Below are 16426 nucleotides of genomic sequence, written 5' to 3'. Positions count from 1 at the left end.
ACTGTTGAGAAGTGGCAAAAAGTGTGTTTGCGGGTTCATGTGCGAATACCAATACATAGTTGGGTCTGCCACAAAGGGACTCTGAAGAATTACCATAGGTTTAATTCAGACACTAACAAGTTACAGCTGCTGTGAGAAACAAACTTCTATTTACTAACTTCTGTGCATTTAAATTCTAAGCTAAAGTATTTAATTATATGTAGTCTCATAAGCCACTTTAAGTGTTGACCTGATTTAAAATGATTTTATTTTTTTCCTCTTGACACCTTCTTCCTGAGATAAGCATAAGATACATGTACGGTTTAACTGGCTTTCATAGCACACAGTTAATTTAGACTCACTGAAAGAAGAAATCTGTTTTAAAATACTTCCCCTTCTCCCCCCCCCCCAACTTCTCTGCACTGTAGTCTTGATATTGAGTAACATCTGGGTAGTTCTGAGCCATTAATAAACTAAATTCTGCCTACAAGTATATAAATTGGTATTTAGATCTTGCTCCCTGCATTTAATTAAAAAGGGACTACAGACTTGCTCTTAAGAGTACTACTTTCAGAGCCAGACTGCCATCTAGTGATCTTGATGATTATATACCAGAAAAAAAACACAAAAAGGAGGAAAAATAAAAACACCCTCACATTTTACACCAACACATTGGTATGATATAAATATTGACAAATGATCTTGTATTTGCTTATTGCTGTTTTGCTGGTTAGTGGAAAAAACCTTCAACAATAAACAAGATATTCTTACCAATGAGGGCCAAAAGGATCTTAAGGACTTTATTTTTTGCATACACAATACACTGCGTAAACAGTCTCCTGGTAATATAACTTGTATTTGCTTTCCCTTGTGCTTTACTACTAGAAACATTTGCACAGAAACAGGATATTTGCTTGAGAACCCATCTGCTCCTGCTGCTTATTTCCCTGTTGAAATCTTGTGTTAATTTTTGCAGCAACCAAATGTAATGTCACAGAGATCTTATTCTAATGCAAATATTAGTATTCAAAAATTTATGGTGTTTGCTTTCTGTAGCTATGATTTTTAAAATTTGCCTACCACGAACAAAGTTACAGATAAAAGATAGACCGGTAGCCTACTTGAATGTTATAGTAAGAAAGAGGGTGAGGCATAGAAAGAAGATATGCCTAGTTAAGTCAGACAGGCTTAGGGCTGGTCTACACTGCCCCACAGTTTGGACTACAGTGGGGTAAATTACATAAACACCAGAATGCTGTGCTGTAACTCCCCATGTGAACGAAAAAGTTCCTAGTTCACATTAAAGTAGTCAATGTGAACTAGGTACCTTTTTGTTCAGCCCACAGCATCCACACAAGGGAGTTACAGCGCAGCACTTCAGAGCTTGCTGTAATCCACATCCCCATAGTCTGAATTGCAGGGCAGTGTAGACATGGTCTCCCTTATGTGCTTAAGGCGATCACTGATGCATACTATCTTATCCCCTATTACTCTTAACCACCATGCAGGTAACTATAGATATTACCCAGCATGTAGTACATGAAACACTGACATTTTATACTCTGATAATGTTTTTTTTATTAGAACCACAAAAGCCAAGTTAAAAAAAACATACATTCTATGGGTAACCAGAAGAGAGCTATTTCAATTGTAAAGCAGAAATTCGGAAAGGACGTCTTTGCATTTTCTGAGAAAAAACACCATTAACCAGAAGAACAGAGTCTAACAAAAGAGCTATGAGCCTGACTCTTCTCTCACAAATCAGGACCAACTCCACTGAAGTCAGAATTACACCAGCATAATTCAAGGAGAATTCCAACCTTTCCCCAGGCAACTGAAAGAAAAAGATCAGTTGTATTTCTGAGTCCAGATTCCTATAATGGGACAAAAGGATTCTTGAGAATGTGCCATTGAAGAGATGCTCAGACAGCAAATGATTCCACAAGAGGAAGTAACAGTTAAGATTCCCAAGTGTTTTAAATAAACTTCCTCCTGTCTTCCCTCATTACTAAGCCAAGCTTCATGAGATTTACCACATCACTCAGTTCTTGGATAAAGTAACATCTTATTTTCCATACAGTTTCTCAAGTTATGCTTTTCATGTCTAGTAGGTTACAAAACTGACTATCCTGGTTAATTTGTGAACAAGGTAACTAATATTTTTTCAGGCTCTTTCTACGCAGGGCCAGAAAAATGAGTAAAAGAATTAAGTTTTAAGGACAGTTCAAGTATGGTTCTAACACTGGCTAGCTGAACCACATGAGAAAGTGGTATACTTCGGGGGAGGGGAAAAAAAAGTGTTAAAACCGAATTGAATATAGGGCCTAAACTCAGTTCCTGGTCAATTATACACAGGATCCAGAAATACATGTTACCTCATTTTCTTTATGGAAACAATACAGTTGGTATGAATGACCACAGGTTACTAGTTGCGAGTAAAGATAAATATATCTTATCTGATCTTAAGAGACACTACAACCTGGAATCCTTGTAAAAGCCAAAAACAACTTTTTGCAAGCCAACTTAGTTGAAAATAAAATTTAAGTTATAAACTTATGAGGCCAAGTTCAATGCCTAATTTGGAAATTCCTATTAAACAAAATTATTAAATCTGTTCAAAACATTAATCTTCAGCTATATCAAAACAAAAACAAACTCATTTACATGATTTTCCCCACAAGACTCATCTAGGATCATAGCTATAGCAGGAAAAGGAAAGATTTTAAATCTAATATTGCTTGTACAGAAGCAGCTAACTCACCATATTTGTCTCGCAACCCAACAGTGCACCTGAAGACTCCACCAAAGGCTACATCTTCGCCAAATATTACTGCAAAATAAGTCATACATAGTTTACTTTTATTTATGAATACAAACACTCGTCTAGTATGAAAATTAAGATAATCCTATTTATTCTATTCTAACCATTTATAAACTGTTAGCGCAGTCCTCACCTGAATTTCACTGTTTCCATTTATATTCAACATCTTAAGTTTCAACATTCATGATTGAGCGAGAACAAGTTTTAATAGATTTCTAAACAATTTACTGAGTATATGCTACTATAAAATACTATAGTTAAAAGCATTGAATTTTAGATGTTTCACCATGTCCAAAAGGGGGATTAATTTGACCTCAAAGTACTGTATTTTTATCAACAAAAAGTTCAAAGCATTTTAAATATAGTATGCGCATTAGCAAATCAAGCTTTTCCCCCACCTCTCCTACACTCAGATCAGCACCACCTTTTAAAAAAAACAGTACATTACACAAAAGGGGAAGAGGAGGAGTTAGTATGACAATACACTTTCTGGCCCAAAATAGAACGTTTAAACTATTCTAGCTATGTTTCAGAAACTACTGCAGGAACATTTCAGAAAAGTATTTAAGTAATACCACAGCACTATCAATTCATTTAAAAATTCCAAGAAGTTTAGTGTATGAACTAACCAAACATCTGCTGAATTTAGACATTCCATTTTAAAAAGTTTAAGATCTGATGCAATCTTTCCTTTTAATCAAAAATAAAATGACATCACAAGTAAGGACTCAACCACTAATTTTTAAGCTTCAACTGGTTTCATTTCCCATTTCATTTCTATGTGATTTTAATGCTCCTGAAAAATGCTGAACTGACCACCACAAATGTTAATTGATCCATTAAATAGCAAGTTTCTCCAAATGTCCCACCCATGTGCTACAGCCCTGATCTGGAGGGACCACCTTTAGGGAAAAGAAGGTAGTTCAATAACTGTGCAAGTTGCCAGCTTAAATACTCACCATTATTATGCTCTTTGCAATGTGGACTATCCATCCACTAGGAACCATACAAACCACCAAAAAGCCATTAGACAGTAAATGGATCCAGATTTTAAAAGCAGTCTAGCCCTTTCCATTAAATTGGTTGATTGCTGAACTTTGATCCCTTTTAAAAAGTAATTTTAGGATTTTTAGGGCAAGGCTACTTTTGATTTCTCATTGAAAAATACAACACTTATTTATATTAAATATATAAAACTAGAGCAGGGGTTCTCAAACTGGGGGTCGGGACCCCTCAGGAGGTTGCAAGATTATTACATGGGGGGGGTCACGAGCTGTCAGCCTCCACCCCAAACCACGCTTTTCCTCCAGCATTTATAATGGTGTTAAATAGATTTTTAAAAGTGTTTTAAAGGTATAAGAGGGGTCGCACTCGAGGCTTGCTATGTGAAAGGGGTACCAGTACAAAAAGGTTACAGAGCTGATCATGCGGGCCAGCAACTGGCTGCAGAAAATTACGCGGGAGGATAACGTAGAGGCATACCTCCTCGTCTTTGAGAGGACAGCCCTGCGGGAGGCATGGCCCCGAAAACCGTGGTCTGGCATCCTCGCTCCATTCCTGTGTGGGGAGGCCCAGAAGGCCTACTATGATTTGCCTGAAGAGGCTGTGGCAGACTACCCCCAGCAGAAAGCAGAGATCCTGGCCAGATCCGGGGTAATGACCACAGTGTGGGCCCAGCGATATCATGAGTGGAGGTACCAGGAAAACAAAACCCCACGGTCCCAATTATATGACCTCATCCATCTCGCACGAAAGTGGTTACGAACTGAGTCCCGGAGGAGATACTAGAAGCTCTTGTCATCAACCGGTACATGAGATGACTACTGCCAGACCTTTGTGCCTGGGTAAGCCAGAATGAACCCTCTACCAGTGCAACAACCTTGTTGTAGGTGGAGAGGCAAAGGATGGCGAGGGAGCTGACCCGACCAGTTAAGGAAGAAGCACCCCGGCTTAAACTAGCAGCACCAAGCCCTAGAGCTTGGATGACTGGGCCACCAGGAGAGCCCAGGTGGAAAAAGAGAGGGGCTGAAGGCCCACCAGAAGCCACAAAGTGTCAGAGCACTGAGGGGGAAGAGGATTGTGATGTTAGACTGCCCAAACCAAGAGACTGGGGAATGCATAGGGCTCCATACAGATGTTATGCCTGTGGGGAGTGGGGACACAAAGCTGCATAGTGTCTCAATGCCGAGGAGCCTATGCAGTGTAACCTGGGGAACTGGGTAGACCCATGCTCCCTAATCCACCTTGTGTGGTCTCACTATCCCCACATATGTACACCAGACCAGTGAAGCTAAATGAGGTAGAGACCACAGCACTGGTTGATTCGGGGAGTGCTATCACACTTGTCTCAGGGAAGCTCGTGAAGCACAGTCAGCTGCTGTGGGCTAAGTGTACGGGGATAACATGTGTCCATGGGACAGTTGGTTATTACCCCACCATCCCAGTAAAAAGAGAGATTCAGGGGAACACTACTGAGGTAGCAGCAGGTGTAGTCCCTAAACTTCCATACCCAGTGCTCATAGGGAGGGACTTCCCAGGGTTTGGAGACTTACTCCCGGTAGGGGAATTAGAGAGAGGGGGAAGCCCTGAAAGTAGTGAGGCATCCACAGTAGACTGTCAACCCTCAACCTTCTCTGAAATATCCCCAGATTTGTTCTCCACTCCCAGACAGTGTAGAAACACGAAAAGGGAAAGAAGTACAGCTAAGGCCTTGGGAACCCGAATACTGGCCCAAAGCCAGAGGGTCGCTCTCATAGGTAGGTGGACCCGAGCAGCTGAAAAGTAGGTCACCCAGGAGGGAGAAGCACCCAAGTCTGACCCACACCCTAATGCCTCTGAACCAGTAGAGACTAAAGAGACTGGCCCCCTAGATCTCGAGCAGATTAACCCCGGGAGAGGAAATTTTGGATGGGAGCAGGCTGAAGACCCAAGGTATGACAACATTAGGAAGGAGATGACAGAAATAGATGGGGTCCCCGTGGAAGGGAAAACCCAGGGACCAGGACCCTACTTCATAATGAAGAAGAATCTCTTATACCAGGTTGCACCAGTACAGGGGCAGAAGGTACAGCAGATCCTAGTACCTCAAAAACACCAGAATGCTGTATTAAGTCTGGCCCATAGTCTTCTTTTCGGGGGGCATTTGGGGGTAGAGAAGACCCTAGCATGAGTCCTGTGATGATTCTTCTGGCCAGAATGTCAGCTGCACAGTCCACATCCCCACTTGAGGGCACCTTTAGTACCCCTTCCCATCATAGAGGTCCCTTTCGAGTGAATAGCCATGGACCTAGTGGGACCCCTGAAGAAGACAATCCAGGGCTACCAGCATATACTTGTTGTTCTGGATTATGCTACTAGCTACCCAGAAGCCGTCCCCCTGCGGAACACGACCTCTAAAACGATAGCTAAAGTGTTGGTGGGGATCTTTGCCAGAGTGGGGCTACCAAAGGAGATATTAACAGACCAAGGTACCCCATTTATGTTGAAGCTAATGAAGGATCTCTGTACAATGCTCCATATACATAGACTGAAGTTCTCAGGGTATCATTCACAGATCGATAGGCTGGAAGAAAGGTTTAACTGAACCCTCAAGGCAATAAGAAAAGTCATAAGTCGGGACGGGAAGGATTGGGATACTCTACTACCCTACCTTATGTTTGCAATCCGGGAGGTACCTCAGGCCTCAACTGGGTTTTCCCCCTTTGAATTATTATACGGTCACCACCCCTGTGGCATACTAGATATTGCCAAAGAAATATGGGAAGAGGGGAGAAATATAATTGACCGTGTGTTGCAGATGCAAGAACAGATAGTACGGGTCACCCCTATTGTACGTGAACATTTGGGAAAGGCACAGGAGGCCCAGCGAACCCATTAAAATCGCCAGGCAAAAGTCCGACAGTTCCAAGCAGTGGATCGTTGGTACCCACGGCAGAAAGCAAGCTTTTGGCCCAATGGCAGGGGCTCTATGAGGTGGTTGAACCCATGGGGGAAGTAACCTACAAAGGTGCGGCAGCCAGGACGCCGGAAACAAGAACAAATTTATCACATTAACCTCTTAAAACCTTGGCACCAACGAGAGGTGTGTCTAGTGGCCCAAGAGACCCCGATTCGTGGAAATAACAGGCAGGAGCAGATCAGGATTATCCACTGATCTGACACCAGACCAGAAGAAGGAGGTAACTGAGATGATTAACCGACACCAGAACGTGTTTTCAACCAAACCAGGCTGGACCACCGAAGCATATCACCACATTATCACAGATCCTGGGGCAAAGGTAATTTTAAGGCCCTATTGGGTCCCAGCAGCAAAAAGGGAGGAGATCAAGGCAGAGGTAAAAAGGACGTTGAAGCTGGCAGTCATCGAAAAGTCCCACAGTCAGTGGTCAAGCCCAATTGTGTTGGTGCCCAAACGCGATCGCACCAGTAGGTTTTGTAATGACTTTCGCCGGCTGAATGAGATATCCAAATTCGATGCAAACCCCATATTAATGAGTTAATTGACTGCCTGAGCAATGCCAGATCTGACCACCCTCAATTTAACAAAAGGGATACTGGCAGATTCCCCTTGCCAAAGATGCGAAAGAAAAGACGGCACTCTCTACACCAGAGGGTCTGTTTCAATATACTGTTCTTCCTTTTGGACTGCATGGGGCACCTGCCACCTTCCAGCGTCTTATGGACAAGCTCCTACGGCCCCATACCAGTTATGCAGCGGCCCTGGATGATGTGATTATTCACACCCCTGACTGGGAAAGCCACTTAGGAAAGGTGGAAGGGGTTCTGGACACGCTAAGACAGGCTGGCCTCACAGCAAACCCAGCCAAGTGTGCTATAGGACTAGCCGAGGCTAAATACCTTGGCTACATTGTAGGAAGGGGCATGGTCAAGCCCCAACTAAACAAACTAGAGGCTATCCAAAATTGGCCCCGGCCAAATCGGAAAAAACAAGTCCGGGCATTCCTGGGTGTGGTGGGGTACTACTGACAATTTATTCCCCATTTTGCTACCAGAGCGAGTCCCCTGACAGACCTGATAAAAGCCCGGGGTCCAAACATGGTGAAGTGGACAGATGCCGCAGAAAAAGCATTCATGGATCTACAGACAGCCCTCTGCAGTAACCCTGTGCTTATAGCCCCAGACTTCAACAGAGAATTCATTTTACAGACAGATGCATCTGAAGTAGGATTGGGAGCTGTCCTATCGCATATGGTCGGAGATGAAGAACACCCAATCCTCTACCTCAGCAGGAAACTCCTCCCGAGAGAGCAGAAGTATGCCATGGTTGAAAGAGTGCCTAGCTGTGAAATGGGCCATGGAAACACTACATTACCACCTTCTGGGATGACTGTTTACCCTTGTGACTGACCATGCACCCCTCCAGTGGATGCAGCGAAATAAAGAGAAGAATGTAAGGGTGACCAGATGGTTCCCGTCCCTACAACCTTTCCAATTCACCATACACCACCAGGCTGGAAGCCACCATGGCAATCCAGATGGCTTGTCAGGAGTACACTGCCTGACGTCCCAAGTTGCCCAACCCTGTAGTGTTGGGCGGGGCAGGGGGAGAAGATATGTGACAGGGTCGGGCCAGATGGCTACAGGAGGGTAACAGAAGTCAGATATATTAGCCCCAGGTTAAATAGGTCCCTTTTCCCTGGGTAAGGTAACAGGGAAGGTTCCAGAACAATCAGGAAACTTCTGGAGACAATTAAGACAGACAAGCTGATTAGAACACCTGCAGCCAATCAAAATGCTGCTAGAATCAATTAAGGCAGGCTAATCAGGGCACCTGGGTTTAAAAAAAGGAGCTCACTTCAGTTTGTGGTGTGCGTGTAAGGAGCTGGGAGCAAGAGGCACTAGGAGCTGAGAGTGAGAACGCATACTGTTGGAGGACTGAGGAGTACAAGCATTATCAGACAGCAGGAGGAAGGTTCTATAGTGAGGATAAAGAAGGTGTTGGGAGGAGGCCATGGGGAAGTAGCCCAGGGAGTTGTAGCTGTCGCACAGCTGTCCCAGGAGGTACTCTAGACAGCTGCATTCCACAGGGCCTTGGGCTGGAACCCGGATTCCCCCCAAACCTTCCAACTCCTGGTCAGACACAGGAGGAGTTGACCTGGACTGTGGGTTCACGAAAACGGCCAAACTGAGAGCTGCAGTGAAGCTCCAAGGCGAGCAAATCCGCCAATAAGCGCAAGACCCACCAAGGTACAGAAGGAACTTTGTCACTCTAAGTTACAGGTGTGCAGAAATATTTAGAGCAACAAAATGAAAAACCAGAGCCAGACCTCAGAGGTATTTCTGATCATCACTACAAACATGCACATTTACAATCAGGAAAATTCAAAAGTAAATGCATTTTTGGAAAAACAAAACTCAAAAACCTTTAACATCTGAAGTGTTCTAAAAGTGTACTCTTCAACTTAAAGTAGTTTTGTTTTTTTAAGATGAGAATTAACTAGTTTATCTGCTAGGACCTGAATTTCCCCTGACATATTTGGATCACTACTCATATACTAAGCAAGCTAAGCAATGCAGCTCTCTGCTCCACATTAGATGTTAATAATGCAGTCAATTGCTGTAGGAGAAAAAGAACTGCAGCTGAGTTCCAATGTGGTACATAGTCTTTCAGTACACTGTTTATACATTTTTAATCCTACAGGCATATTCTCTAAGTGATTTGGAACCTCAGTTTATTTCTACATTTTATTAAAAACATTTCAGATAATCTTAAAAATGACTAATTTCACAGTACAGAGAGACACATAATTACAGTTATAGTGTACCTGCAGTTGGATCTCTGGACAAGGTATTATCCAAGGCACTAGTTATGGACTGGAAAAGATTCATTTTCTGGGTTTGCCCTGCATGAGAGAGACGACATTTAGCTATTTATCTGTTTAAAAAACAAAACAAAAAACTTAGTAATAATTTAAACGAGCCAGCAGCCACTGAAGCCCTTAAAAGGAAAATGCTAATGAGGATCAAAAGGATTGTTTTGCGGCGTAGACTTTAAATGGACGAGATACAGTTTGGCACACTTGATAATCCCAGTAACTGCAATACTGATAGCCAGTATTTCAGATCTCTCAAAAGTTACAAAACGATGACAGCATATGCTGTAACTTCCTTCGAGCCTCCAGGTACAAGAGAACAGATGTAACTTTGCAAGGCATTTTCAAAGGCTAACACCTACTGGTTATAAGACAATAAGCTTATGTAAAACTGTTTCCTTATGAAAAATAACCATTTTGAGATAGTTACCCACTCCGTTAAAGTTTACCAAAGTATGCCCAAATTTCAGTCCACGGCCTTCTTTCCTACAGGATACCACAGCTATTAGACCCAGGATCCTCATTAACATAGAACATTCCTGTAAGGGCACAGAAGTAGCCTTACCCACCCCTCGCCCCCCACAGAGCCCATCCACCATCATCTGGATCCCCTGCAGAGTCCCATTGTCCCTGCACCCAAACGAGCCCCTGTGCATCCAAATCTCCCACTGAGCTGCCTGCACGCAGATGTCCCACACAGAAATCTCTCACCCCACACTTGGACTCCCCAAAACTAGGATCCTGCTGGGCTGAGCCTGCCCAGCCACATCTGGCACAGAGGGGCAGGACCCCAGGGTGCTTCTGAGGCGGGCCCAGCCCTTGCACTGTGTCAGGGTCAGGTGCAGCCTCACTGCCAAGTCCCTGTACTGGGAGAGGTGAGAGCTTCAGGGTGATCTCCCACCTCAATGCATCCAGTGGCCTATGCTCCCCACTGCCATGCTGGAGCCACATTTATTTAATTTACTGACAAATAAAATTTGCAGAATTTTAAAATATTTTAAAATAGTGTGCATAATTTTAAGTTTTGAGCACAAAATTCCCTCAGGAGTAAGACCTACAAGGAACTGGTGATGGCAATTCTTTAGCGGTAGCTCACGAAAGCTCATGCTCAAATAAATTGGTTAGTCACTAAGGTGCCACAAGTACTCCTTTTCTTTTTCCCCCCTCCAAGTTATTACTGAATCTTTGCCCAGCTGTAGATGGGCCTGTCTTCTGAATGACAGTAAAATGGAGTTCCAGGCCATTCACGGTAGTAGTAGGAACCTCAATATTTTTAAAAATTCTAACTAACTGAGTTAGTTTTAACTCTCTAAACAATCCATCAGCTTAAATTTAGTAAAGAGAGCTTTTCACTTCCTCTCAGATTGCTGTATAGGTTGCCGTACATGGCTAAAGAACTGTATCATTCCAGCCCAGAGCTGGCTGCTTTGATCCCTATATATCCCCAGTATTCGTTAGTTGTCATTCATAATACACTTTGTGATCAGAGAGTGGGTAAAATGCCATGGAAGCTCAAAGCAGCAGGCAGAGATGGAATGATATAGTTGTAATTTACAAAAAATTGACACTCTCTTGCCCCTCCCCATACTAAGTTATTCACAGTATGACAACCCAGTCTTTCCAGAACTGGTGATGAGCAGAGATTTATTTAATCAAACATTGTAAGGAGAGTGATCACTTTAGATAAGCTATTACCAGCAGGAGAGTGGGGTGGGGGGAGGTATTTTTTCATGCTTTGTGTGTACAAAAAGATCTTCTACACTTTCCACAGTATGCATCCGATGAAGTGAGCTGTAGCTCACGAAAGCTTATGCTTAGATAAATAGGTTAGTCTCTAAGGTGCCACAAGTACTCCTTTTCTTTTTGCGAATACAGACTAACATGGCTGCTACTCTGAAACCTGACTATAATCTGTATTTCAAAACATAGTTACACCTGGGGAATGCCCACTAGACAAGATGCTTTCATGATAGATACGTGGGTTTGGAAGGGCCTATTCAGGGCAATGAGCCATTAGGAAAAAAACAATAGGCCTTCCTAAAGATTGGGGGGAAAAGGGTAGTAATAAATGGTCAGTTTAAAGAATGCAGAGAGGTAAATAATGGTGTCCCCAAGGGGTCTGTACTGGAGTCCTATTCAACATATTAATAAAGATCTGGAAAAAGGGGTAAACAGTGAGGTGGCAAAATTTGCAGATGATAACTATCTTAAGTTTTGTAAGTCCCAGGCAGACTGCAAAGAGTTACAAAGGGACCTCTCAAAACTGGGTGCATGGGCAATAAAATGGCAGATGAAATTCAATGTTCATAAATGAAAAGTAATACACATTGGAAAACATAATCCCAACTATACATATAAAATGATGGGGTCTAAATTAGCTGTTAATATTCAAGAAAGATCCTGGAGTCACTGTGGATGGTTCTCTGAGAACATACACTCAATGTGCAGCAGCAGTCAAAAAAGCTAACAAAATGTTGGGAATTTTTAAGATAGGGATAGATAATAAGACAGAAAATATATTGTCCCTATATAAAACTATGGTACGCCCATATCTTGAATACTACGTGTGGATGTATCTCAAAAAAGATATATTGGAATTGGAAAAGGTTGAGAAAAGGGCAACAAAAATTATTAGGGGTATCGAATGGCTTCCGTATGAGGAGAGAGTAATAAGACTGGGACTTTACAGCTTGGAAAAAGAGGGGACTCGGGGGGGGGGGGGGAATATGATAGAGGTCTATAAAATCATGACTGTGTGGAGAAAGTAAATAAGGAAGCTTTATTTACTCCTTCTCGTAAGACGAGAACTAGGGGGTCACCAAATAAAATTAATAGGCAGCAGGTTTCAAACAAACAAAAGGAAGTATTTCTTCACACAAGGCACAGTGAGTCTGTGGTACTCTTTACCAGAGGATGTTGTGAAGGCCAAGACTAGAACACGGTTCCAAAAAAAGAACTAGATAAATTCATGGAGGATAGGCCCAACAATGGCTATTAGCCAGGATGGCCAGACATGGTGCCCATAGCCTCCGTTTGCCAGAAGCTGGGAATGTGTGACAAGGGATGGATCACTTGATTATCTGTTCTGTCCATTCCCTCTGGGGCACCCGGCATTGGCCACGATCAGACGACCAGATAGTGGGCTAGATGGACCTTTGGTCTGACCAAGTATGGCTGCTCTTATGTTCTTATGGCCTTAGGAGAAGCTCATCTCCCACCTGGGGAGCCTTCCTGAGAACACATCAGACAGCTTCCAAATAATGGCTGTTATGACTCTACAAAGACATGTAATGAGATCACATGTCTCTAGACTCTATCTTGGGATGTCAGTATTTTTCCAAGACCAATCCGGGGAACCAAGCTTGAAAACAAAGCATTTCCGCCATATGCATCTGGCGTTCTTCGGTCCCCACACGAGAAACACTTGAGGAACAAAGACTGAACTGGGGGAAGCACTGGACCCAGGCTAAAGGGATTTTTAGCCTGTGAATGGAACACCTGGAGATTCCAAGCTGTAAGCAAGTTGAGCTTGCCCCTTAAGAATCTGCAGCCTGCTTGTATCACCTCTTAGGGTAAGAAGCTGCTCTTCATATCCAATCTATTTAGTATATTAAGTTTAGTTTGAGTTTTTTGTTTATTTGCTAGGTAATCTGCTTTGACCTGTTTGCTATCACTTATAGTCACTTAAAATTTATCTTCTGTAGTTAATAAACTTGTTTTTGCTTTATCTAAACCAGCGTTTGGGAATCATAGCTCAAGGACAAAAGGCTGTTGCATATTCCTCTCCACAGCGAGGGAGGGTAAATTTTATGATCTTACGCTGTACAGTTCCCTGTTCAACGCAAGACAGTATAATTTTGGGTTTATACTCCCGAGGGCTTTGCAGCTTGTCACAGCAGTACAGCGTAAAAGGGAGCCCAGGCTGGTGGGTTGGGAGGCTCAGTGGTACCCCAATTCCAGGTGGCACCCTGGGGAGAACCTGTCAATCTCTTCTGACTAGAGCCCTGACTGTTAAGCTGTCTGCAAACTTTTCCCACTGTTGGTAGCAACTCCACAACGTGGAACTGAAGTGCTAAGTGTCTCCTGCCCACATACCAGAACCTGCAGCTTCTCCAACATACACTGAAAGTTTCTACAATTGCAGTGATGTGTCAAAATTCTGTGGCATATTGGAAATTTGAGGGCAATGTAAGATTAACTGAATATTACATGAAAATAATTGTATTTGGCATTCTCACCATTAATTCTATGAAAATGGCAAACTGAATCTGCCACAGAATTTATAGCTTGTTATAACATGTCGCAGAACTTAGGGCCAGCCTGCCACAGAGTGCATGGGAACTTGGCTACTTTATAGCTAGGCTTGACAGGATCCAATTGAAATCATCAGATGTCAATAAATATTAATTTCAGCTGACACACTGAAGTCAACAAAAAACAAACAAAAAAAAATCAGAACACTCAGCATTGAATGCAGCCTCCTACAGCTTGTGCCTGCAGGGCATTGGCCCTGCAGCAGCGCAGACACCCCTTGGCAGCCCAGTTCACTCACCAGCGGGGGGGGGGGGGGGAAGAGAGCAATCCCTTGTCAGGAGACATTCAGCAGAGACACCCCCCTCCCCGGGCCAGGGGCTCATCTTTCTCCTTGCAGCCCCAGCTGGGGGTCTCTGCTCCACCAGATCAGGACCACTGCCTCCCTTGCTACTTTCCCCAACTTGTCTTGGGCCCTTCAGCCTCACAGAAAGCCCCCTACAGCCCCCACTGTCAGCACTGCCCCAACAGTAACCCCACCGCCAACCCCTAACTTCCCATAACTGTAAAAATAAAAATTGGCAAAAATAAAAATCCCAATTAATCAAAACTGAAAAAAAAAATCAAATTCAGCCAAGCCTATTTACAGCAGAACCAACAAAAGATAATGGTGCTCCTCTCCACTGGAGTCTCTCATTACTCTGTACAACAGAAACATCTTCTCTACACCTTTTAAGTGATTCCCCCCCTTCTTTACAGCAATATTGGCTTCTGAACTTAAAATGTAATTATGTCACACATCTACGTTTCCTGACCCTAAGTGAAAACAAGTTTTAACCCAAAAGTGGCAATGATCAGCTGTTATTGCTTTTCTACCTGGTGCCTCGCTCCAGATCCTAGCCAAAAAATCAAATCAGACCACTCATCTTCAACTTTCGGTCATTTCAGGGGAATGAGTTACTCTTCCAGCGTCATCAACTCGGGTAAGTTTGTCGCAAGGCTCGCACCGAGCCCAGCGGCTGGAAAGGAGGGATGGACCGGGGGATCTCAGTCCCCCCCTTTACAGAAAGGCCGTTTTCACCCTAACTGCAGAGAGCGCCTGCCCAGGTGGCGTCAGCCACCCCAGAGGCTCCCACCCCAGAAGGCTGGCGGCCAAAAACTGGCCTTTACTGTTTGTCGGGAAAGTCTCCTGGCTGCCAGCGCGCTCGTTGCTCAGGGGAGCGGGCTCGTGGTTCTGGGGTAACAACACGCCCGCTCCGCGCCGCGCCGCCTGCCTGGGCCGCCGCCAGGGGACGTTTAACGGCTGCCCCGGGGGGTGTCTGTTGGGGGGGGGGGAGGGGGCACGCCTGGGAAATCCAGCGCCCTTGCCCCCAACCACAGCGGGCGCTGACAGCGCGGCGGGCGGGGAAGGGCGGCTCCCCTTAACGCCTAGGACCCCTCGGGACAAGCGGACCCAGAGCAGCAGGCGCTGCGCCGGGAGCCCGATGCCCTCCGCCAGCCCGGCAGCCCCTCTCCAGGGCCAGGCAGGCTGCAGGGGGTAACGGGGGCTGAGCCCGGCGCGGCCCCCCCTCACCGTGCGCGCTGGGCTCCGCGTCAGGCTGGAACGTGAAATGCGCCGCGTGTCGCCGCGGCCCGGCGGCCAAGGGGAGCAGCCGGCCCCCCATGCCGGCCCGCAGCTGCCCCAGTCTGGAGGCGAGCACCAACACCCGACGCAGCCCGAGCCCGGCCGCCGCCATCTCCCCTAGGGTCAGGACTCAGGTGTGACAGCAACAGCACGTTGTAAAGAGGCGGGGTAGGAATGCGGCTTTCCTATTGGCTAGCTGGGCAACGTAGAACGGACCAATCAGATCCCACGGTGCTGTGGGCGGGGTAAGGCCGGAGGGCGAGTAGTCTCTACTACGCCCGCGTATAAGCAAGGTCGTTGCGAATAGGCTCAGCGCGACGGTGGAGGAGGAAAGTGTGAGGCGCGGGGCTGTGAAGGGGTGGAGCTAGGCTGCTAGGGGCGCGGCTGCGCTGATAGAAAATGCGCAGAGTAGGGGGAGGGGCCGCCCGGAGGAAGGAGACGCGACGCGACGCGACGCGACGCGACGCTGGGGGGGGCGGGGCGCAGGAAAGGGGGGGAGGCAGCAGGCTGTGTGTCACGTGGAGAGGTAGTATTGTGCCAGGTGGGCAGGAGCTAGGTCAAAGCACAACCCTGTGCCTTCCCGGGTGCTACCCCTGGGATTGACCTGCTGGGCTTGTGGTGCTGTTCTCCTGGGGAAAGGCCTGTTTTGCAAGGCAGCACCTTGCTGCACAGAGGTACTCAAGGCAAGCAACCAGCCCAAGTTGCTGCTCTGTGATGCTTCAGTTAGCCTTCAAACCAGGGCAGCTGCGGGGCCAGGAGCAGGCTCCTTCCCCCTGAGTTTTGCACCCAATCCGCTGGACCAGCCTCTCTTTCTGCTGCATGCTGACAAAAAAAAAAGGAGGATTCTGACAGATGGGAGCAAAACCAAGAAGGCCACTTCTTTGAGACTCCAGCAAATGGTCCCAGGCTGTTGGGAAG

The 16426-nt window shown here is 45.4% G+C and overlaps 1 protein-coding gene across 16 annotated transcripts in view; it reads right to left on the bottom strand.

The window, feature by feature from the left end:
- The window catches only part of BCKDHB (branched chain keto acid dehydrogenase E1 subunit beta), a 298505-nt gene extending 282829 nt beyond the window's left edge, over positions 1-15676 (bottom strand). For 5 of the 16 annotated variants that reach the window (XR_012157976.1, XR_012157977.1, XM_073336531.1 and 2 more), the window contains exons 1-3: positions 15458-15671; positions 9586-9663; positions 2741-2809 (exon numbers count right to left, since the gene is read on the bottom strand). Coding sequence is in view for 12 of the 16 variants with exons in the window: in XM_073336531.1 (XP_073192632.1) it covers positions 2741-2809; positions 9586-9663; positions 15458-15620 (310 nt within the window). In the remaining 4 variants the exon portion in view is untranslated. Of the gene's footprint in view, positions 1-2740; positions 2810-9585; positions 9664-15457 lie in introns of all 16 variants that reach the window. The other 11 variants (XR_012157975.1, XR_012157974.1, XM_073336533.1 and 8 more) reach the window with 7 other exon arrangements.
- Between the last annotated feature and the right edge of the window lie 750 nt (positions 15677-16426).

Source organism: Lepidochelys kempii, chromosome 3 (genome assembly GCF_965140265.1).
Source record: "Lepidochelys kempii isolate rLepKem1 chromosome 3, rLepKem1.hap2, whole genome shotgun sequence".
NCBI classification, from domain to species: Eukaryota; Metazoa; Chordata; order Testudines; family Cheloniidae; genus Lepidochelys; species Lepidochelys kempii.
This window is presented reverse-complemented; position numbering and strand designations above follow the sequence as displayed.